We start from the raw sequence: 24,304 nt of genomic DNA, 5'->3' as shown, positions 1-24,304 counted from the left end.
AGGGAGGGCGAGAACGAGGGAGAGGGAGGAACCCGTGTCGGGAACAAGCTTGTAAGAGGTGCTCAGCTCTGGGAGAGCAACTTCTCGGGAGCGGTGTTGGTATCAGCTGAGAGATGTCACTTGCTGTTTTAATAGCACTTAAGAGATGGGAGTTTCCGAGTGGCGAGTGTATAAAAAGTCAGAAGAGACTTGAGACAGACAGAAAGCTCTGCACAGTCGTCACTCTGCCCGCCGGGGGTCTGGGTGGGAGGGAAGGAGGCAGCGGGTCACGGAATGCGCCCGCGAGGAGGACACGCGTGTGCAGGCTGTGCTCTGCGTGGGACCAGACCCATGGCCCGGGTGGGGACGGACCCGCTGGCTCCCACCGCAGCACTGGTGAGAGGCTCTGTCATTTCGTTCACCCTGAGAGAGGAGCGCTGCCTCCGCGGACGGCGGGCTGCCCAGGCTGCAGGGGCAGCGGGCCCACGTGGGGGACATGTCAGGCAACCATCGCTGGTAGGTAACTAAGACAGTGCGACGTGTCATCAGGGTCCCGCCGACAGCTCCCATGGCTGCCACTCCAGTCCTCTGTGACCCACACCGCTTCAGACAGTCCTCACCATCCGACTGGAGTCCCTTTCTGCAGTATGGACGTTCACAGTGTGGCCTCCGAGGCCCGCAAAGGGTGGTGTCGTGAGAACCTGACCCCGTCCTGCCTCCAGAGCCCATCCCGTTACGCGCGGAGCATCCCCGACCTGCCAGTGTGCCCCCTCCCTGCAGAAGAGCAGTGGGGACGGCGTCACTCCTCTCCAGGGTGGAAGGTCCGAGAGAGTCATAGAAGCAAGTGGGGACAATTGAGAGGAGTCCTGAGGGACACGCGGACCCACCAAGCAGAGGAGCTGGGGCCCGGGGGAGAGGCCACTCCTCCCAGAGCGCTCACGGGTCTGAAAGATGACAGTCAAAGTCTTGGGTGGGCCTCCCCAGAGACCTGAGCCCACCTGGTGGGCACCCCGGCTGCAGGGGCCAGAAGAGGTAGGAAACAGAAGGGAACAGACACTCAGGCTGTGCGGGGAGGGGGGTTGGAGTCGCGCTGGGAGGCCGGGCATCGGCCCTGCCGCGTGCGGTGTGGGGTAGGGGGTGGGAGGTCATCGTGCAGGGACTGGACGGGCAGGTCAGAAGATGGCTGAGAAAACAGCAGCAAATTCCATGCAGAGCAGGTGGAGAATGAGGTGCTGGAGACGGTGGACGGCGAGCCCCAGGGGCCATGTCCCTGTGTGGGGAGGGTCACACGGGCCCTTTGGCAGGTGCCACGCTGGCCCAGTCAGCCCCTGGGTGCTGTTTGACCCTCAGACAGTAACCAACATGGCAGGAGGTTGGCGGGAGGGGGGCGGTAAACAGCCGGGCTCGCCCGCCCATCTCCACAGTGCAAAGCCAGGGTAAGGGAAGCCGGTGCGTCTGCTGTCTCGCATCTGTGTGCTCACACCCACAGCCCTTCTCATGGTCCCCCGGGGACCGCGCTGTGACCTGAGAGCCAACCGTGTGTCCTGGGACACCCCCCTCCATGATCGCAGGGCTCGGGGTCCTAATCCCCCAGGTCACTCGGCATCAACAGAGGCTCTCCAGGCTTTCCCTGGATGATTCACCCACAAAATCCCACCTGTCACAGCAGGTTCTCGTGAATAAGGGGATTTAAATCAACACCACAGAGAAGCCCGTGCGTTCGTGTAGCTTTAAAAGCCAGATCACGGGGAGAGGGAGCTCAGGGGAAGACAGACGCAGTCGGCCCTGGAATTCACCTGCAGATGCGAAAGCCAAGTGCGTGTGATAGATTTAAATATTTTTAAAAAGGAATTATGATGGAAACACAAGTTCCAGTTTACAGAGAGATAAATTTTCTTCTCTTATTTAAACTACCTTAGGATGTTTTTACACGGTTTAGTCCTGTCTACCTGACATTTACACGTCACCCGCTTTAATTTGGGTTCAGTCTGAAAGGTGCTGCGCTCACAGAGCTGCAGCTCGCCCCCACGGAAAGGTCGTATTTACGTCTTGATGTCTCTTCAGTACGGGCGAGAGAGGCAGCTGAGAACCAGCTCGGGTCTCCAGCAGAGAATCGACAGTGATTTGCGACTCGAAACCGGCTTCTTCTGATGCTTTTAAAATTTGTGCACGTCTTTCAGAGGGACTGACAGGCTCGCATCACGTGAATTTGACAGAGTCATTTTCAGGCCACAGAACCACTTCCCAGTGATTTAAAGGCATGTGACACGTGCCTTTTATGCAGTATTTCTTCTCACTCTTGCTAATTTCTGATGAAAACACAAGGCTTTATCTTTTTGAAACTGGCCACATGGCAAACTGCAGAACACGTCCTGCGAGGAGCTACCTCCCCAAGGGCTTCTGCGCCTGTGACCTTTCCGGTCTCCATCCCCCTTACTCGCCAAGAGGAGGGGACAGAAGTAGAGATTCCCCTCCTGGAGTCGACCGCCCTCTAGGGCAGCTCTTATCTGCAGTGGCCACCACTCTGCTAGACAGGTCACTGCGGTCGTGATCGCAGCCGCGTCAGAGGCCTGGAAGTATTACAGGAGCAGAAAAAAATGACAGAAATAAAGGCCCTGGCCCCACAATTTAATGCAATCTTATCATAATCTGAAAACAGACGGCGGGTCCCCTGAGTCACTGGACAACGCACGCTTCCTGAACACCAATACTTTCCAGCACTTAGAGCGGCTCTCGTGGGCCTAGTTTTGGCTCCTCCTTCTCCCTGGTTTAAGGGGCATCTCTGTTCTCACTTCTTAATCTACCGAAAGGTAACATCCAAGACTTTCTGACTTTCTTCTGGGTCAAAAAGTAAACACTAGTGCTAACAGATTAATCTTTGAACACATATCACAACAGCCAAACGAGAGTTACAGGAGAGCCTTGTGGCGGGAACACCAGCACAGGAAGCTGGGCAACACGCCCCGGATGCCAGCACTCTATTTCCCAAGCTCTACGGCTGGAAGATTTCAGACTGTTTCTTGCACATTTTCAAAACATCGACTGTTTGACTCAATGCATTTATACTCTTGGGAAGGAAGAAAAGGCAGAATTTGGGAGGTAAGTTCAACCACACCACCATTTGCTGAATTAAAGGTTAAGTCAGTGAAATACAGGTGTTAACTAGGTAGTTTTCATGGCTGGTGCTGGGGCTGCCCCCACCCCCAGGAAGCCACACTGCGGTCCGTGGGAGCGTTACCTATGATAGAGAGGAAGGCGCTGGCTCTGGCTGGCTGAAAGCTGCTCCCCTGCAGCGCCGCCTCGCAGACGTACAGCCCGGTGTCCGCTGAGGTCGGGTTGCTGACGGTGAGGCGCCTCCCAAAGCTGTGGAGCCCGCTGGTGACTGTCACTCCGTTTCTCTTCCAGGTCACACTCAGCTCCTCCAGAGGCCTGTGAGGAGGAAGGGTGTCAGGGACCATGACTGTGGATCATGTTGATGGCAATCGTAATAATTTCAGGCATTCAGCACGGGCTTGACGAAGCTAATTCTACCAGGAGCCACGGTAGGCTGAACAACGGACATTTAAAAATCAATCCAGACAGAGCTCCCTCCCCGATGGCGCATCCGCGACGCATTCTGCTCAAGGGCTATTGAGCAAGGATAGCTAATTGCAGCAGCAATGGACCATAAGTGCTAACGATTCCATTTGCTCAGGAAGAGAATGTCGAAAATAACTACTGCTCGGGGACACGGCTACCTAGGAGGTGACGGTGGCGCTAACTGGGCCGAGAACACCCAGGACCGCAGAGGACAGGAGTAACTCTTCCCTTTGTGGCCAGACACCCCAGCGCCTCTCCCCTCCTCGGTGGGAATCTCGGAGGAGGCGTCCCACCATGCCCCACGCCACGTGGAAAAGCACTGCTTTCCAGCGCAAATGCTGCAGTCAGCACAGACATGGCAGAACGGGGCTCGGGGACAAGTCTGCACACGGCGTCCCTGTCCTCCCAAGCATGCTGCACACACACCCGGCTGGAGGAACAGGACCCCCAGGGCAGAGGAGCAAACCACACACAGGCCTACCTGGCACTGGCCGCACACTCCAAGGTGGCCTCGCTGGACCCGGCCACCACACTCCTGTTGCGCACGGGTACCACGATGACAGGGGCCGTGGCTTCAGGAGCGCCGACATCCCCTGTGGCAGAGAAAACAAAAGCCCGTGGAACTCCTCTCCAAGGTACCAGGAAGTCTGAGGACTGGACGCGTGACAAACAGGAATCCCGTCAGGCCGGTGGACAGGATTCCCAGTGTCTAGCGACCCGCCCCCTGGGAGCCCTCAGTGTCCTCGAGGCCTCTGCCCGGCTGCAGGAGCCCAGGGTGGAGTCCACAGCCCAGGAGCGGATGTCCGGACGGGAGCCCGAGAGCACCCAGAGCCTCCTGCTGCGCCTCCTGCTGCATTCAGCTGCTGCGCATTTTCCAAAATGCTTGCTGGCTTTGTTATTTTTTTTAATTGATCTAAGAGTTTGCTCACGGAGTTACCTAGTCTGTCTACCCACTACTTTCAAGTCCACTCAACCTCACGAAGTTTTCACGCGTCGGGCATTCTCCCAGGCACGCGTGTCCCCTCTTGGGGCCCGAGTGGGATCCCGGAGGAAACACGTTCTGCTAACAAGGTGCGCAGTTCTTTCCAGGAAAGGAGCTTAACCGTCCTGAATCCAGCTCTGTTGTGTGAGTTTCAAACTATAAATAATTTAGCTCATACTTCTGGTGACAAGGGAGGAGAAAAAACACCACGACACTATTTTTTGCCACTTTTGTCGCAAGTACACGTAATGTTAAAACCAACTACCCACAGCGCACATTACTGCTGCTTATTTACGGAAAGTGAAGACTGAGCCAACGTTTCTAGATCAGGAATTTCAACAGAGGGTGGAGACGGAGGAGATTGGAAGTAAAAATGAATTGACATCACAGCAAAGGCAAAACGCTTGCTGTAGAACTTGACACCGCAGGGACCTGCCACCACCGGGAGCAGTGGGACAACTCTGGGAGGCCCCAGCTGGCCGGCAGTGCAGTCAGGGCCATCGGGGGAGGACAGCACGGAGACGGGGGACTGACTGCTTACTGACACCAGGTTGCCTCTGCTCTGTGTTCTGGCTTTCACTGCCTAAGCTGTCTGTGATGGTTTTGAATTAAAGGTTCATGTGAATTAAAAAAAAAATTAAAAAGCTTGATGCGGGCAGAGCCAACAAATCAATGTTTTTAAACCTATAAACATCGATTCCACAACGTGAGGCCAGTTCTCGGGTACCCGGAGGTCCCTGGAAAGCAGGAGGCAGCCTTCACCTCCCCCGACCCCGCAGGGCTCCCTGGAGAGCTTCCCTGCAACGTTCTCCGTTGGCAGAAGTGCAGGGCTCGTGGGTCCGGTCGTCAGGTTTCCCAGGAGATGCTGGAGAACAGACACGCTCGTGAGGAGACGGAGGACAAAGGCGGAATGCCAATCAGATGAACGCCTGCCTGTCACCTGCGAAAGTCGCTGATGAGGAGAAACGACCTGAGAAGCTAATATTTGCAAATAGTTCTGCGAAGCGAAGGAGAGCAGCGGGGAGCACGCAGAGGGCACCGGCAAGGTGCTAACTGGGCACTAATCACCGCTCCGCCCCCGCGCAGCACGGGAAGCCCATGCTCGGCACTTGTCCCCGGCCGGTCAGCCTGGACTGGATCGTGCCCGAGACAGAGCAGCGGCGTCTGCAGCAGCTGGGGGATGTGCGACCCACCAGCCCCATCGGGGGGGGGGGGGGAAGAGGAAGAGGCTCCGCGTGGACACTCACGAGGAACAGTAACTTTTATTTGTATCACACACGCAGCCCGCACCATCACACGAGGTCCAGCCCCCTCGCCCCACAGGGTCAACAGGACAAGTCGAGTGACCAGCTCAGTATCGGCTGGTATACGTCCATCTGTTCTCACCCCCCGAGCCTCTGGACCCTGACTCCTCTGTTCTTTCTCATGACGCATGAATCACATGTGACACCTGTTGGAGAAGTAGGTACACGAGATGCAGAAAATGGAACAGGCCCTAAAAAGAGTGTGTCTGCCACACACCCAGCATACACACGTGCTGGTAAAGGGACCTTGACTCAAGGAAACGAGGACGGCAGGACCGAAGCTGGGTCTCAGGGCGGCAGGACCTGCGCGTTTTCTATGGAAACTGCGGGAACAACACTTCAGTAAAAGTTCACGGAGGTGCCCAGCACCCAGCTCTCCCAGGGGTGAGGACAGTGTTCATCAGATCACACAGCGCTGGCACACTTGCTTCTTAAAGACAAACCTGTTTTTACATTTCAGGCAAATTCACACGTGCACACGGACTACAAAGAACAGCACAGGGAGGCTGGAAACGGAACAGAACCCCCCAGACCATGCCCCCAAAATGGGAACATTTAACTCGGCAACTGGCAGCTTTGCTTCAGTCAGGCGGGGAGCCCAGTGTTGTTCCGAAGGGACCCTGGTCCCCGGAGTGCAGAGGCCTTTGGTCCGAAGTCATTTATTCTCAGTGGAGAAGAACCCTAACCCGCCTGCCTCTCTGTCCGTCCATCTGTCTGCTCACTTCAGCCGCGGAGTGTTCTGCACGCCGTGCGAGGCAGGAAGCGGCCCGTTCCAGACACAAGGCACTGCCTAACCCCCGGGTTGTGGTCTACATCAGAACCGCTCCTCTGTGGCCAGGCCCGCGCCAGGTGTCCCCACGCCGAGAGTGTCCCCCGGGGGCGCGACCCCTCCATACAGACCCTGGGCTCATCCCTCACTCGCCCTCCGCGTCACGTGGGCCTGAGTCTCTTCTTCCTTCACCGCATTTCAGGGGCTTTTACTCCTGTTTTAAGGGAGGGGAGGTAACGGGTGTGCATTTTTAACCTGCCGAGCTGACTTTTCTACCAATTTTTTCCCCCATATTCAATTTTTAGGAGAAAAAATGCAAAGAAGACTATCTGGGCATTTCTGAAAGAATAAAGCAACCACTTCATCTCTGCTGTTCCCACAGAATCTAAGATATAACAGGCACCCAACAAATGCTCAATGGTTGGTTGATTTTTCATAAATATTCCATAATAACGACCCACTACCACCACCACCAGGAGAATTGCCCTCTCCTTCAGTGTTCCGCATTAAAAAGCCATTTCAAAGCTACCATATGCCAGCGTGTTAAGAATCATTTCCGAGAAGACTGAGAACAAATGGGAAAGAGGGAAGGAAACCGCTTCACTGAGCTCCTATCCGGACACTTAGCGTTTCGCCGCATGTTCACACTCACACGTGTTGCCCCGTGACGGCAACAAGCTCATAAGGGAGCTGTTAGTATTCCTTGTTCGTAGATGAGAAAATTGAGGCCCAGCGTCATGTGACGTCGCCTCCTCGTAGAACTTTGGCTGTGCTCGGTTAGCCCCGAATTAAATTAGCTAGAATGCTCCTTCCCCCAGCACTTCCCTCTCTGAGACTTTCCTGTCGCTCTTTCAGGGGCACGCTTCCCAGGCTGGTTCAGGTGGTTGGCAGGGTTTCGGCTGAGGTCAGCCCATCAGGCACCAGGCAGCTTCAAAGGCACAGAGGCAAATGCTCTGTGGTCCGGGGGACAAAGATCTCAGCCGAGGGAAATGGCACACAGTCCGTGTCAGTTTCTCCCGCGTGAACCCCTTAATCACCAAAGAGGCTGAGCAGGGAGAAGTTGCCTGGTTTACATTTAATTACAAAGTACATTTAAATATCAACTCTCTCAAACAGAAAAAAAAAATTCAAAGTCCACTTGAAATGCTAAGCAGTGGAATTACTGCAGATAAAGTAGGATGACTGGAAAACAGCCCGCTTCCCTGTGATCGAGACAGTGGCTTGGGTGGGAGGGCAGCCTGAGGGTACCCAGCAAGTCACACAGACCGCGCGTCGGAGCCGCGGGAGTGGCTGGAGCTGGTGGACGAGACCTGGCGGGAAGGAACCAGCTGGCGCACATCTGAAAGCCACTGGAGGGTCTAGGGCAGAGGGGGGAGAGGATAGGACCTTGTCTTAAAAGAATCAAACTCTGGAAATGGCCTTATTCTAATCTTTTTTATGGCTAAGTAGTATTCCATTGTATATAGCACAGGGAACTACGTTTAATATCTAGTAGTAATTTATAATGAAAAAGAATGTGAAAAGGAATACACGTATATACACAGATGACTGAGACATTATGCTGTGCACCAGGAATTGACACAACTTTGTAAACTGACTATACATACTTCAATTTTAAAAAAGAGAGAGAAATACAATAAAATAAAAACTCTGGAGACTGCAGTGGGCAAAGGAGGACACGGGAGACCAGCCAGGTGATGGCAGGCACTCGTGCAAGACACAGTAATTCGTGCATGGAGGTGGGAACCAGATCTGGGACTTTTCTCAAAGGCACAGGCACGCAGTTGCTGATGGACTGGACTTGGGGGTGACTGTGGGACTGGGGCCGAGGGGGGAGCTACTGTTTGTGAGATGGGAGGGCCAGGGGTAAGGGAATCTGGCTCTGCACCTGTTGTAGGTGGGGTTCTCACAGGTCTCAAGGCTCATCAGCAGCCTGGGCACCCCTCCACGCTCAGTCTTTGCCTCTCTGCTCCCAAAGCTCTCTCACATGTCTTATCCACACTATCACCTCTTTGGAAAGCTGCCCATTCCTCCAAAAATTACATATTAAAAATAGAACTGCGATATGACCCACCAGTCCACTCCTGGGTACACAGTTGACCCCTGAGCAACATGGGGGTGACAAAGTGTCGACGCTCCAGCAGGTGAAAATCCACATGTAACTGTACTGGCCCTCCGTATACATGGCTCCTCCGTATACATGGCTCCTCTGTATATGCAGTTCCACATCTGAGGCTCCACCTAGTGCAGACTGTGTAGTTACTGTCGTGTTTACTACCACTGGATGCCTCTGAAGCAACACGGCAGGTTGTCCCATCCAGCCGGTCCCAGCGTCAGCTACTTAAGGACCTTGATCTTGTCCATTTGACAGAAGACTGCCTTCCTTTTCATCTAGGGCCCTAACCCTCACTGTTATGCATGCAAATAAAACTGTTTTGCATTGTTTAAAAAATGGGCCCATGCTGTCCAAACTCGTGTTTTTCAAGGGTCAACTGTATATCTGAAGGAAACAGATGGGTCTCCGAGAAATATCCACATCCTCGCGTTCACTGCAGCATTATTCACCAATGACATGGAAACAACCTGTGTCCATCAGCAGAGGAATGGACAAAGGAAGTGTGGTAGGTGCACACACTGGAATATTACTCAGCCATGAAAAAGAAGGAATCGCTGCCATTTGCAACAACATGGATGGACCCAGAAGGTATTATGCCAAGTTATTATCATAAATCAGAGCAAGACAAATACTGTATGACCTCACTTCTACATGGCATCAAAAAAGTGGAACTCAAGAGAACAGATTGGTGGTTAGCAGAGGCGAGGAGCAGGAGGAGGAAGAAATGGGTGAAGGCAGTCAGAAGACACAAACTCCCAGTTGTAAGATACATAAGCTCTGGGGTGCAATGTAAACAAACAGCCCTGGGCACTGCCAGACGTCCACTGTGCTGCAGGATGGCCCGCAGCTGAGACCACTGGTTTGGGGTCACGCTCCTAGGCAGGAGTAAAAACCAGTTCTCTCTCTCTTCATAGTGAAAAAAAAAGGCAAGGCAAACTGCCCACGCCTGTGGGCTGATGACCAGAGTCTCCTTCACCGGGGTCTCAGCTCCTGCCCTGGCCAGCTGGTCTGGGCTCTCCTGGGCTCCGAGCATAGTGGGCAAGTCCCGTGTGGGCTACCAGGGGGATGTGTCCCACAGGGCCCTGTGCCCCAGCACGCAGGCCAGACACAAGGACACTCAGCACTTAGTCCTTGCAGGCCCCCCCCCGGTCCCCTCCACGGAGCCCCGCGCTTTCCCTGGGTGGAGTCTGGAATCGTTTCTGAGGCCTGAAGCCAGGAACGTGACTTGCTTGGCTGTGAACACCCTCCAAGTCGCAGCTTCTCAGCCCTCCCCAACTCTTGTCCCTGTAACGAGGCCTCTTCCCACGTCCCAGTTACTGGCTCGCGTCTGTCCGTGCGTGGGACAGCCCCACCCTGTGCGCAGGCAGTGCTGGCCCTGCTCACGTGCCTGCTGCTGCCTGCCAGCCCTTTCTTCTCACCTGCTCCAACCTGGACATGTGGACCGGCCAGGCCCCTGGAAGCTGCCTCACCTCAGTCCTTGGTCCCTTCCATTTCAAGCTCCTCTCCCCTCCCCCAACTACTCCAGATGAGGTTCTCACACGGCCAGCAGCTCAGAAGTATAGTTAGGAAGAGATATGAGTTTAGAATCCAGTGGAGATGCCCTGGCTCCCAACTGGAAGCAAGTTACTTTACTCCTCTGAACTTCATCTTCCTAATTTGCAGAACGATGTCCATCTCACAGGGCCGCTAAAAACAGGAGTGCACATTTCAGACCCTCATTTTTGATGTGTGAATGTATGTGTACATGACACACGTCACAGAGAACCTGGCACGCAGATGGGGCGCAGGACCTGGAGGTGTGAACACTGCGGTGGATGTGGGAGGAGGCCCTCAGTCCCCGCTCTGCCCTGGGGTTTCACCCCCTCTTCTGCCAGGGACCCCTTCCCACAGACGCCCCGAAGATGCTTGGGCCTGTGTGCCGGGCATGTGGGGCTGGGAGTGTGGACCTTGGGGGAGGCCTGCAGCCCAGCTCACGGCTCAGAGGGAGGGAGCGGTCTGCACACACTTCCCCACACTCCTCCTTCCAAAGATCTCAACGGCTCATTTAAAAAGATGCAGCCTTCTTTCCTTCAAAAAAGAACCTATGAAAAAGCATCTCAACAGGTGTGTCTGATCTCTCCCCACCGCGGGGAGCCGGTGTCTTGACAGCGCGACTCCTACGAGGCTGAGCCCTTCAGGGTACGTATTTCTAACGAGACCAGGAGGTGTCTGTGTGTGTACATATTATGTGGCACCCCCGAGGACCCGGAGAAATGATTATCAGTGTTTGTGTTCCTGTGTGCTACAGTGACAGGGCTGTAGGCGCAGGCGGACCAGGTCAACCCCCCAGATTCCAAAAGGAGAGTTTCTCAAGGCACAACCTGGGCACTTGGAAGATGCGCTTTATCGTGAAAAATGAACTAAACAGCATGATTCTTCTCCTGATTGGAAAAATCGTAATCACGAAACAGAAAGTGCCTCCCATCTCTTACTTTCTCCAAGTTCCCTCTTCGGTTCCTGCTCACCGGCTCCTGGGTGGGGGCGGTGGGCGTGCAAACACACAGCTGCTGTGTGTGCTGGTGTCTGAGAAAACCTCCCCGTCCTTTATCGCTCATTCGCCGGAACCCAGTCACAGCCCCGAAGCGGTCACGGCGGCGCAGTGAGCGGCAGTGAGGGGCGCCCGGGGCTGGGGGCAGCACGTGTAGGCAAACCCGATGACAAAGCCTTTGTTCCCTCCAGACGAGTGTGCGCCAGCGGCCTCACTTCTTTTTGTTTACTGTCCAACAGGAGGAGGGAAGGAAAAATGGGAGAAATACAGCAGTACCTCCCAGTTACAATTTTATCTTTACATGGACTTCCATTTTTATCTCAATACACTCCTGGACTTCTCTACTGACAGGAGGCGATAAATAAAATACTATGACAGTCTGACAAACAATCCAGCAGTTCCCTTCTCTTCTCATTTATAACATATTTGAAAACTCGCACATTTGGAAATGAATGGAACGTGACAAAAAATGTCTTTTCATCAGCTTTCTACCAGGCAGAGAAGAATGAATGTGATAAAAGGCGGCTCTACAGTAGGCTTCTGCATGTGTTTGTTTATTCGGGGACGAGCGTGAGCTGGTAAACCACAGACCAGGCACGTGGGTCTAGGACCGCACTGACTGGACGCAGGAGTGATCCAAACAGCTCATGAGAGGGACAAGAGCGATGACCCGCATTTTATTTAAGCACATAAACACATCATCTACTGTTTAATAGTAGAAGAACCCTAACAATAGATAAACTGGGACTATATACAGTTTGCATGGGGCTGAAGAATAAGAGGGCATTTTTCATGAGGTTAGGTCAATTTTCCAAAGGTGCTCTGAAATTATTGAGAATGTTCCTTGGCACAAGGTCACTCTTGGCTTCAATGAGAAATGGCCGTAAGTAATTCTGCCAAACATGCAAATCTGGGCATGGGGCCCAAGCCCCCTGGCCAGTGGTGCCCATCTGAGGCAATCACCAAAGACAGCAGGGAACCACAGGACCCCCTGGGGGGGCCTTTGAAGCCTTGGTCCCCTCCACCCCCAGCTGGAGGACTTCCAAGGAAAAAAATTTTTCTCAAAGTTCAAATGAGACGCAAAGCACTTAGAGGCTGGCAGAGCTGCAGGCAGAACACCCCTGCAGCTGGCGGACTCGGGTGGAGGAATCACAGCCACATCTGATCTTGTCTGTAATGACCAGAACGCCATCGCCTAGAGGACAAGAGCCACGCTGACGGTGTGCTGTGCCCTCCTCGGACCTGAGCGCCCTGCCTGCAGCAGTGTTCTCCATTCTCACCTACCCCTCCCTGCTGCTCCTCTGCAGCCCCCTGAAATCCCAGGGAACTGGTCACCTCCTCCAGGAAGGCTTCCCGGGCCCTCAGTTAAAGTGATCTTTCCTCTTGGTACCTGTGGCACACTTTTTAAAAACTGTGGTTGAATATACATAATATGAAATTTCCCCTTTTAACCATAGTTAAGTGTGCAGGTCTGTGGCAGTAATTTACATGGTTGTGTGACCATCACCACAATCCCTTTACAGAATTCCTTCATCTTCCCAAACTGAGACTCTGTCCCCCCTAAACGGCCATTCCTCCTGCCTCTCTCCCCAGCCCTTGCCGCCCGCGTGCTGCCTTCGGCTTCTGTGAATCTTACTCTGGGGACCCCATGTCAGCGGAATCAGACAGTATTTGTTCTGTTGTGACAGGCTTATTTCACTTAGTGTAATGTCTTCAGGGTTCACCGACGTAACACGTGTCAGAATCTCATCCTGTTTGAAGTGTGACTAATGTCCTGTTGTGTGGATGGACCACGCTCTGTTCATCCACTGATAAACACTTGGCGGCTTCCACCTTTTGGCTACTGTGAATGATGCTGCTATGAACATGGGCATGTGAATGTCTGTTCAAGCCTCTGTTTTCAGTTCTTTGGGGTCTAAATCGTATGCTAACTGTGTTTAATTTTTTGAGGACTCAACATACCACTGTCCACAGTGGCTGTGCAACTATACATCCCCACCAGCAATGCAAAAAGAGTTCTAATTTCTCCACGTCCTCGCCAACACTTATTTTTCCTTTGTTTAGGTTCTTTTCAAAATAGCCACCCTAGTGCCTGGCAAGTGGGATCCCATTTGGCTGTCGTTTCCCTAATGATCAGCGACGTGGCCCATCCTTCCGTGCGTTTGTTGGCTGCCTGTGTGTTATCTTTGGAGAAATGTTGTTGTTATCTTCGCTCGGTTTTCATTTATTTATTATTATTTTAAAAGGTATTTTGTCCTGTTCATACAATTTTTAAAGGTTACTGTCCATTTACAGTTATCACAAAACATTGGCCATATTTTCTGTTGTACATACATCCTTGAGCCTGTTTATGCCCAGCAGTCTGTACCTCCCACTCCCTCCATCTTTATGTCCCGCCCCCTCCCCTCCTCACTGGGAAGCACTAGTTTGTTCTCTGTATCTGTGAGTCTGCTGCTTTTTTGTTATGATTTTTAGATTTCACATTAAATTATTTCATACAGTATTTGTCTTTCTCTGCCTTACTTATTTCACTCAGCGTAATGCCCTCCAAGTCCATCCATGTTGCTGCAAATGGCAGAATTTCACTTAACGGCTGAGTAGTATTCCACTGTGTGTATGTATAAGGTACACACATATATCTATGTCTCGGAGTTTCTTTATCCACTCATCTGTTGATGGGCACTTAGCTTGCCTCCATATCTTGACAACTGTAAATGATGCTGCTATGAACACTGGGGTGCATGCATCTTTTCGAATCGTGTTTTTGTTTTTTGCAGATACACAGCCAGGAGTGGAACTGCTGGGTCATACGGCAGTTCTATTTTTAGTTTTTTGAGGAAACTCCATACTGTTTTCCACAGTGGCTGCACCAATTTACACAGCAGCAGCGCACGAGGGTTCCCTTTTCTCCACATCCTCGCCAACACCTGTCATCCGTGTTCTTTCTGATGGTGGCCGTCGGACAGGGGTGAGGTGACCTCACTGCAGTGTTGCCTGCATCTCCCTGATGGTTAGTGACGTTGGCGCCGCTGTTCATAGATGTTGGATATTAACCCTTATCACTCACGTCATCTGCAAATATTTTTTCCCATTCAGTGGGTTGTCTCTTGGTTTTGTTGATGGTTTCCTTTGCTGTGCAAAATCCTTTGAGTTTAATTAGGTCTCATTTGTTTATTCTGCTTTGATTTCCTTTCCTTTAGGAGGTGCTGTGATTTGTGTCCAGGAGTGTTCTGCCTACGTCCTCCTCTGGGGGTCTTAGAGGATCCGGCCTTACAATTAGGTCTTTTATCCAGTTTGAGTTTTATTTTTGTATGTGGTGTTAGAGAATGTTCTCATTTCATTCTTTTGGAGAAATGTCTATTCTAGTCTTGGCTCATTTCTTTTTATTGTTTTTATTGGAGTGGAGTCAGTTTACAATGTTGTGTCAACTTCGCTCAGCTTTTAAGCCAGGCTGTCTGGTTGTTGAGTTGAGTAGCAGTTCTCCATTCTCTGAGGATTAATCCCTTACCAGAGAGGTGATTTAGAAATATCGCCCCCACTCCATGGCTGCCTTTTCACTCTGTTCACAGTGCCCTCTGAGGCACAGAGCGTTTATTTTTGACCAAGTCCAATTCACATATTTTCTCTTTTGCTGCCTGTGATGTGGTGTCACATCTAAGAAATCACTGCCAAATCCAAGGCCATGAAGCTTCTCCCCATCTTTCCTTCCAGGAGTTTGGCAGCTCTGGGTCTCAGGTTTATGTCCGTGGGGTAAGCAGTGCCCTTTCCCACTTGGTTAACATCCCTGTGCAGCTGGTGCTGCCCACACCCGGCCCCGGCCCCGGGCCCCGTACAAAGCCACGGCTCTCGGCAAGCGCTGCCAGCTCCCACCGACGTCCTTCTCTGGCCAGGGGCAGGCCTGACCTACGGGGAGGTGGGGAGGTGAGCCAGGATGCCTGTACACTAATGTCCCGGGAAGTTGTTCTCAGCAAATAAAGCATGAGCTTTCTCCCCTCCGGCAAGCCACCGGAAAGTGGCTTCTATACGGTCTCCCTGGGGCTCCCTGGGGCACCCAGGCCAGGAGCTCACTGAGGTCCCTGCACTGGTGTCTGTCCCTTCCCTGCCCCCTCTGCCCGCGCCTCTGCCCGGCTTCCTGGGGTCGCCTCTGAATAAACTAACCCACGTCTCTGTTGAACTCACACGCTGTGCTTCTGGGGGCAAGTGAGGCCAGGCCTGTCTCCTTCAGACAAGGGTGTCTGTATCCGCACACATCTGCCCCATCCCTTGTAAACCTGAGGGAAGAGACCCTCGTGACCCCTGTCGTCCTCAGAGCCTCTGGCAAACAGGAACGCCCAACAGCTGCCTGCCAGATCGAATGAGCCTGACTTCACACTTTCCAAATAGAAGCCAATATCTGCTCCTAAGAGAATCAGATCTCTTCCCAAGACAGGAGTTTTGCACGTCAGTTCGTGGAGAGCCGCACAGCCCTGCCCCCGAGACACGCGTGTGACTCTGCCAGGCTCGGATCCCGCCGCAGATCGGGTGTTCGTTACACAGCGTGCTTCACAGATAGAAACTGTAACGAGACAAGTGCCTCTAACAGATAAAACCAGCAACAAAGAAATTCAATCCTGAGTCCCTGGGGAAAACAGAAAATTACCTTAACAAATGCTCTGAGCACATGGGAGAAAGAAAAAAGAGAAAAGGAGATAAATCAGAGGGAACGGGGGTCACTGTCTGCTCCGCAGAATACATCTGGAAAAATGCAACGGCGCCCCCCCGCCCCCCCAACTACAGTAAAGATCTTTACAAAACCAGACGGAACTGGAGTTGCTTTGCCCGGCTGCCGACTCCGCCGTCCAACCCACAGCCTGGGAGTCGTGGCAACCAGAGCTCAAGGCAAACTCACAGCCTCGTTATAGAGAAGCCACGCCGCCGGGGAACACGCCCAGGGCTGTGACTTTTTGAAGACTTTGCTTGACTGGAACAACGTAAAATGGCAAGCCTCACATTTTACACCTCCCCCAGCCACGTGAAAACACAGAGACCAGAGCGGCCAATACTTGTTTCAGCACCTCACCGGGAGGGGCGCCCCACAGACCAACAGGTAACTTTTCTTTTTGTTTGTATAGGACTGACGTCCTAAATAAAACTAGAGCTTTTCAAACTAGACATCCCAAACCAAATAAAACCTCTCACCCACATGCTTAGTGTTTCATAAAACTGAAATCCTGAAAGGTGGTTATGCCCAGAACTGAAGAAACATTTCATCAACCGCTTTCTTTCCCTCTGTATCCCCACTTCAAACGCAGATGTTGGTAACAAATACATGGACGAGCCCTTCCTCTGCTGCGGGCTAGGTCATCACTTTTGTATTCAGTCCATCTTAGAAGTGGGCAGACTGTGAGACAGAGAATCTTGCAGGATTTCTAGCCTAACCAGCATCAAGCCACTGCGAGCCCTACATGTTCCAGAACAGCATCAGTGAGTGGACAGCTTGCTGGCTAACCAAGTCCTTTGCCCATATTTGCTCCAAGCGAATTCCAGGAAGAGAACCGCGTCCTGTTTCCTGACACTAGGATCCAGGAGCACTTCTGTCCGGAGAGGGAGTGAAGCCTTCATGCCACCGCCTCTCCACGTGGGCCAGGCAGGGCTGCACCCTGGGCCGGGCGGCGGGCTGACCGCTGCCACTGCGCCAGGACAGGCTGTGGGCTCAGTTCCTTGGGAAGAGTCCTCACCCTGCGGGGAGAGCCTGGACCCCGAGGGGCTGGAGAGTGGTGCCCGCGTGATCTGAGCACAAGGTGGGTCCTGGCTCGTCTCACGTGTGCACTCTCTGCCCGTCTGTCTCTGGGAATTAGGTGGGTCACTGTCGCCGACGAGGAGCACAGACGGAGCCGGGCCCACTGCGGCTCTGAGGGAAGGATGAGAACTCATCACCGTGAGGAATTTCCTCTTCTGTTTCCCATCTCTTTTCTTTTTGCGAGAGTTGCTGCATCAGAATTACCCTTGGGTGTCACAACAGAGGTACCAACAAATCAGGAAATCTTCAGAGAAGGAAATATTTCTTTTCCTGTCTGCCCTAACTTCCTTTAAATGAATAAAGTCAGTCCCACAGCGCAAGCACGGAGCACTCAGCTAGAACAAGACATTTGCCGACATGACCCAAGGTTATCTATTTAAACCAACTGGTTCTCTACTCAATCTGCGAGGAAGCAAAGGTTTTAAAAAAAATGTCAACACAATCTCATTTATATTTTGGTCTGAAATCAACAGCAGCAATAACTCTAAGGCTGACGACAGACAGAGGGGCAGAGCACGGAACAGAAGCTGCGTGTGAAGGACACAGCTGAGACCCCTCTTAAGAGAGCGGCTTACAGACAGACTACGGCGAGTGTTCCGAGAGCACGCCTGGCAGACGTGAGCAGTCTGCTCACACAGACCAGAGGGCAGATGGATAAAAAGTGAAGTCCTAAACCCACCCACGTGACTGTTCAAATGCACGAAGAGGCTGGTCAGTGCGGGCCTCTTTAAAATGTGGAAGGTCGCTGATTACTCAGCAGATCCGGGCAGTGCAAACTATCAATTCAAACAAACGAGCTCTAAGAGTGTGTTCACACGCTTAGCACCCTGTGCCGTTTTAAGCCGCGTGGGTGGACAGCTTCCCGCGAGACAGCGCCGATAGACTGATAGAGAATTTATAGGAAATCCAAAAGTAATTATGGCAAATCATTAAACAACGGGCACCTCCACCAAAACTCTCCCAAAACTTCCAATAAGAGGATGTCATCTATTTATTTAAAAATTTGACGTAGTCCTGTTCTACCCACGGAACACCTTGTCTCTGAGCCGTGGCACGCCCTCTGAGCTGTGGCACGCCCCCTGAGCCGCGCAGAGGGAGAGAGGGATGGGCTCGGAAGGCGCCTCCTTAGCCAGCAGGGGATCACTCAGCACGCCAATGTGCGATGCACGGTGGGGCTCACCGAGGGAGGGAGAGGTTTAAGGAGCTTAGACTTGGTCCCACACGCCTGAATATCAGACAAGGATTTTCCCCATAATCATTTCCCCCAAAAGAGGGAGCTGCCTTTGGTTGAGTCCTTAAAAAACCTATTGGATTACAAGTGCTCTGTTCCTTTATTTTGAAAATTAACTACTGTTTGGGAAAGACACATTAGCCTAAAATAACCCCAAATGAAACAAGTGGTGGCTACCTGAAGGAGTCCGTTTGTAGAAAGATGTAGAAATTTAACACAGATTTATTTAATAATTATTCTCCGGGTGTAGGACCTCCCACATGTAAGTGTTGGTTACTGTTGGGAAAAGGCCTTCTAAACATTTTGAAAACAAAGCATACAGTGACACCCACATTCGTGCTGTACGGTGACACCCGGATCTGTGCTATATGGTGACACCCACATCTGTGCTCCTAGACGTTATGAGCCGTGAAAACAATGATGAGGAAGCTCTTTCTAGACTGAGACAGAAAGAGCTCTAAGACGTACTAATAAGTGAAAAGAGCAAAGTGCTGAACGGTGTAGATGATGTGTTGCTTTTGAGGTAGGAAAGGGGGAAGAAATAATTCTATATATGCATATTTGCTGTTCTTTACATAAAGAAAAATAATGGAATAAAAAAATAATTCAGTCAGACAGATGCAGAAAGCACTGTTCTTTTACAACTGGGCTTTCCTAAGAACGGCTATAGAGAAGGCGTTCTAGGTGATGTAAAAATACAAATCTTAAATACATTTCTAAGTACACTTTTCTTTTTCCCAAACCTGGTACAAGCTTTATTTTCCGCAGAGAGCCTTTTCTGGTTAATTAATTTCAACCCACCCACTAATTAGCTTAATCTGACATCAGCGTTTTCAGTCTCCAAAGCACTGAAAAACCACATACAGTTTTACAAATGTTTTTAAGACCTTTTTATTTGTATCTTCTAAGTTGGTGCTTCTCAAATTTTTATGTGCACACAGGTCATCTGGGGATCCTGTTCAAATGCAGATTCCAAATCAGCAGATCCGGGTGGAGCTGAGATTCTAGATCTTTCAGCTCCCACGTGAAGCCTGTGCTGCGGCCATGCTCTGGGAGCTGAGCTCTCCCTCATTAGAAGGAAAAGATCATACTTTTTAGCACATGATGATGACTCAAGACACTCAATATGCGTGAGCCAACTCCTTCCCCTCAAAGTGGAGCTGGGACCAGCAGTGCAGACCTCTTCTGGGAGATGGCTAGAGGGGCAGAGTCCCGGACCACACCCTGGACCTACCGAATCAGGACTTAACTATTAACAAGCTGCCCAGGTGATGTGAATGCCTGTCCAATTTGAGAAGCTCTGTGCTAAGTGATCTTACGCTTCAGTTAGGATTACATTCACATGTTTATCAGTTACGTAAAAGAAAACACATAAAAACACTCTGTCTTCTCACGCGTGACTCAGCAGGAAGCAGTCCTGGGGGAGGGGGTGGGGAGGTGGAAGGCGGCACCACTGAGGACAACTACGGGAGAAAGAGTCAGGAGGAAACCTGGGATGAGTCCAAGGACCTCTGTGCAGCACTGACACCTCCGCAGATTCTAGAAAACACCAGTCTGGTGGAACTTCAGTTCTGCAGAGAAGGGAGCAGGTGGAAGGCGAGTTGAGCCTCGGCAGGTTGAGTATGCTGGAGGCCAAGGGCAGATTGATGCCACAGGAGATAATTAAAACGTGGACCCTGGTGTGTAGGAAGGAAAGGATGCTAAGAGAAGGCTAATAAGTTGGGCAGGAGAGGCGAGCTAAGTGTTGATCAGATAAAGAAGGCGAAGTGCACGGAAACTGGAAGAGAAGGAAGACTGCGAATAGAATTAAAGATCCCAATGGTGGAACATTTTCAGAGACTGTAAGAATCACAGCCCAGCTATTAACTGCTTAGTGCAGGCCGGACCCTGAGCCACTCCATTTGCATCCACTGTTAGGTATACTTTTTATTATTCCCATTTTGACAGATAAGGAAATTGAGACTCACAAGGTAGCCTCTCTGCCAACGTCACAGGGCAGAGCTGGGATGTGAACCCAAGGCTTTACGGCCGGAATGTGTGCTCTTAACTACTGCCCCGTCCTAACTCCAGTGAAGAGGTCCAAGGTGTGGCCACGCCGAGCAGCAGAGATAAAAGCCCTTAAGAGGAAAGGCTGAGACACCCTGCGTCCAGAGTGGTCATTCCAGTTGCTGAACTCAGGCTAGTCTTCCAAGAACCCAGGCTCTTCACACTCAGACCCTGCTGACCGCTCCAGTGCCTGCCAACCCAAGTCTATGCCCTCTGTCTGGGGTGGGAGACAGTATCAAGGCTCAACAATACGTTGAGTTCTCGTCTCCTTCCGGGCACAAGAGGTGGATCCTTCCCTGACCCCTTGAGTTAGGTATATGTACAAGTTTGCATGTAACTGCTTTTGGCCCCTGAAATGCGAATGGAAGGGACCGCGTCATCTCCAAGCAGATGCACTGACATGCAGGTGCGAGATGCCCGCCCCACACCCCGAGCCCCCAGGCCCTTGTGGAGGTGCTCACATCCCGTAACAGCCGCACCTCCGCCAGCCCGGCTCCGAGTCCCCTACAGGGCAGCCCCCTCTCCCGCATGGAACCTGGGCTGCAGGTGGAACGTGAGTCCGAAGTAAACTTCAGTCGTCTTTAGTGCAGCATTCCTCTGTCTACACTGACGGAGTCACTCTGCTTCCAAGAACCTCTCTAATCCATCCCCACCCAAATAACCCAACCGTGGGCCCCACTTCCCTCCAATACCACCCCCAGCCCCAGTCAGGCTGGTTTCCTCGCTGCCTGGTCTGTGCGGTCTGCTGCCCCGCTCCGTGCCTGGCCCCTGCCAGCCCCCCACGCCCACCTATCCCCAAATGACCTCACAGGCCATCCAGCTCCACAAGCATCCTGCGAGGGCCAGATCACACTCCTCCAGCTCTGGCACTTTCCCTAACCACGCCCACTCCTCCTTCCAAATCCATATGGCCCTCACAGAATACATGGCCAAAGGTAACACTTCAATAAACACTTTGTTCAAAGGAATTTAGAACAGTTCTGTTGCTTTGTCTAAAAATGCCAACAGACCCGAGATTAACCTACAGACACATTCCTGGGGATGAGGGGAACATGGCACTACTTGTATGGTCCTTACAGGTTAAGGTACAAATCTGGAATGTTCTTCTGGTTGCTGGATCTCCAGAAAAGAAGGAACGAGCTAGAAACGTTTGAGAAAGACACATAAAACCATCGTGGCAAGTGGACAGGTGAGGGTGCCTGGTCTACCGAGTGCACTGCTGTTCAACCCAGCACACTCAGGCCAGGCAAATGGTCAACTTCTGTAAAGTCCCGAAGCCTCTGGACAAGACGCACACAGACGGGCCCATCAAGTCTCAGTAATGAGTGATGGAATTTGGTGGCAAGTCTTTAAGGACAAATAAGAGGGTGAACATAAGCCAACTTCGCCCAGATCACAGCTTGACCAAGAGTGAAGGTAAAGGTGCTGGCTGCCAGTCCATAATACAACTGTGAAGCAGCCAGACTCCCCTGAGGAACAGGCCTGCATGTCTAGGGCTGACACTGGAAAGGACAGCTGTGTCTAACTGTGTCCTGGTGACACTGAGGAGGAGTACCAGACGGGGCAGAGCTGGGCCGAGAGAGGCAAATCTCATCTTAAAAGAAGGCAGACAACCGCCACGGAGTTTGGCTGAGTGACTGAGAGGACGCACGGGGAGCCACCCCGCCTGGTCTAACTCTCAGCGTCCCCCCGTGTTGTGCAGACTTGGGCAAGTTCCTGTCCATCTCTGAGTCTCAGTTTCCTCTTCTGTAAAGTGGGACAAGGCCTCCTACCTCAAAGGCTGCTGTAAAGGTGAAGATAAAAGAAGCCCGCACGTGAGGCTTGGAACCCAGGCCCAGGGCAGAGCGAGGGCGTGTGCAACCTGCGTCGTCACCGCTGCTGCTGCCACCCACTCATTCTCCGGATTACGGCCCTTCCCAAAGGAAGCGTGCTCTGCCGCCACTGCTGCGCAAAGCCGTCTTGCAGTTTCCTATTTCTTCACCTGAACTGTTCTTTGCCACACTTTAGCAGTTTCTTTTTTTTGTTAAAAAAGTCTTGTCATCGTAATCAAATGACATTTGCACATGTAGATAAAATGTGCATGTGTTAATAAAATTAACTGGTGAAAGGTTTTTAATTAAGGCATAGAATTGAGACATTTTAAACTAAATAATGTTATTAGCTCACTACAGGGAATTTTATACTGAAAAAATAAAGAAAAGATTTGTTCAGTTCTCTAGGGAATTCAGACCCCAAAATTCCCTTGCACTTTAATCAGCCAGCGCGGCGGCCCTAATGGCTCTGGATGCAGTAGATAATGGCAATAATTTATGTTAGCTGAGGATTCTATTAATTTTCCTATACCTTTTTTGAAGTTATATCATTAATTGCTATTAATGCTTCCTAATCAAGACAGAGCCAGTCACTGAAACAATTAACCTATTTCTGAAGGTGCAAGTAGACAGATAATTCATCAGTTTCCTATTTTTTCCTCCTGCTGCAACATCAGGCTGGTTTTTGTCACCAAATCCTCTTCTCCTGAGGACTCGCAGCAGCTGCTGTCAGCCATCAAGGGAAAGCAAAGCATGTGCTCGCTTGTAAGGGTCACTCCCGGAGCTCTGTGGTGAGGAGGCATCATCTGTTAACTGAGGTAGGAACCTCAGTCGTGACCACAGGTTCCACCACCTAAAGACATCAACTGAAGCCGGATTCCCACGAAGAAACACACCTGCAAATCCAGTCTGCTTATGCAATGAGAGGGCATTGCTTTCACTGCCGATCAGATTTCTCTAAAGTGACCCCAGTGCGTCCAGACAGGCAAGCAGGGCAAAACCAAAGGTGAGGCAGATGGATTACTGCCTGTAACAGCGAGTAGCGGAATTCTGTCTTGAGTGGTCTGTGGGGCTGGCTGACGGACGGGCCCAGGACAGGCGCAGATGCTGGATGAAGGGCCGAACACGGACTTGACACCTCACTTAGACCTGCTATGGAGGAAAACTGAGTAATGGGTAGGTAAGCAGGTCCCAAACTGATGGGCATCAGAATGACGTGCAGGGCTCGTTCAGGCACCGATTTCTAGGTGCGACCCCACAGGTTCCAACTCCGCACACGGGGGTGAGGTCTGAGATCTGCATCTCTACCAGGCTCCAGGTGACGCTGCCCTGCCGGTCTGGGGCCTCCCACGCTCTGAGAATTTCACGAGCACAGTAAGTACAGGTGAGAGAGAAGCAGGGTCCTGGCAACTTACGGATTATTTTTCTAAAAATGGGAAAGAAGTCCTGTAGCCCTGGAATAAAACTCCCTGCATCCAATTAGGTTGAACTGTAGCCACCTCACTACAGTCTACACACTCATTACTGTGGCAAAATAAAAGTTACGTAACCCTAATGATAAAGCTTGTAATGGAAAAGCCGTAATAAAGGGATTATTTTAAAGACGCGAAGGAACATCTGGTATGAAAGAGAACGCTTCAGGAATTGCTGAATCAAACTGATCCAGATGAATCAGAAAATCTGAATCAAATCAAAAACGCACTGAGAAGAGTCAGTAATATACTATAAATATGAAAAGGAAAGAAAGATTGTTTTTAGATGACAAGACAATTGCAAAAATTAAAAAAAAAGCGATACAAACCCAGAAGAACAGATCGGGTGGTGCATAAAATAAAATCAGTGAATTTGCCTGGAATTGAGGGTTCTTCCTAAAATTCATGGCAAATAGATCAAATGAGCTCCGAGGAGTAGAGACGCGGACTGGAAGCCTGACCCACGAGTTCCAGCGGAAGCACGACAGGAGCTCCAGAAGGGAAAGCAGAGTGCGGGAAAGAAAGACGCTACTCAGACTAACAATGCTGAGAAAATCCCCTGACATGAACAAAGATGAGCATCTTCAAGTGAAAAGGCCCGCTGAGCACCGAGGAGGGGAGAGCCCGACAGCCCGATCCCAGGAAAACGGCGGGGCTCACGGAGAAGCAGAACTTGCAAGCGTCCAGATGGATGAAACAAGGTAACAAC

At 51.5% G+C, this 24,304-nt stretch overlaps 1 protein-coding gene across 1 annotated transcript in view; it reads right to left on the bottom strand.

The window, feature by feature from the left end:
• LOC140691186 (protein sidekick-1-like) overlaps positions 1-24,304 on the bottom strand; it is a 390,631-nt gene that overhangs the window by 77,287 nt on the left and 289,040 nt on the right. Inside the window, exons 7-8 of the mRNA XM_072954110.1 lie at positions 4,040-4,151; positions 3,218-3,408 (exon numbers count right to left, since the gene is read on the bottom strand). Of these exons, the coding sequence (XP_072810211.1) occupies positions 3,218-3,408; positions 4,040-4,151 (303 nt within the window). The remainder of the gene's footprint in view (positions 1-3,217; positions 3,409-4,039; positions 4,152-24,304) is intronic.

This window comes from Vicugna pacos, chromosome 33 (assembly GCF_048564905.1).
Source record: "Vicugna pacos chromosome 33, VicPac4, whole genome shotgun sequence".
Classification (NCBI taxonomy): Eukaryota; Metazoa; Chordata; class Mammalia; order Artiodactyla; family Camelidae; genus Vicugna; species Vicugna pacos.
The sequence above is the reverse complement of the archived record's forward strand: the minus strand, read 5'-3'. Positions and strand labels throughout refer to the sequence as shown.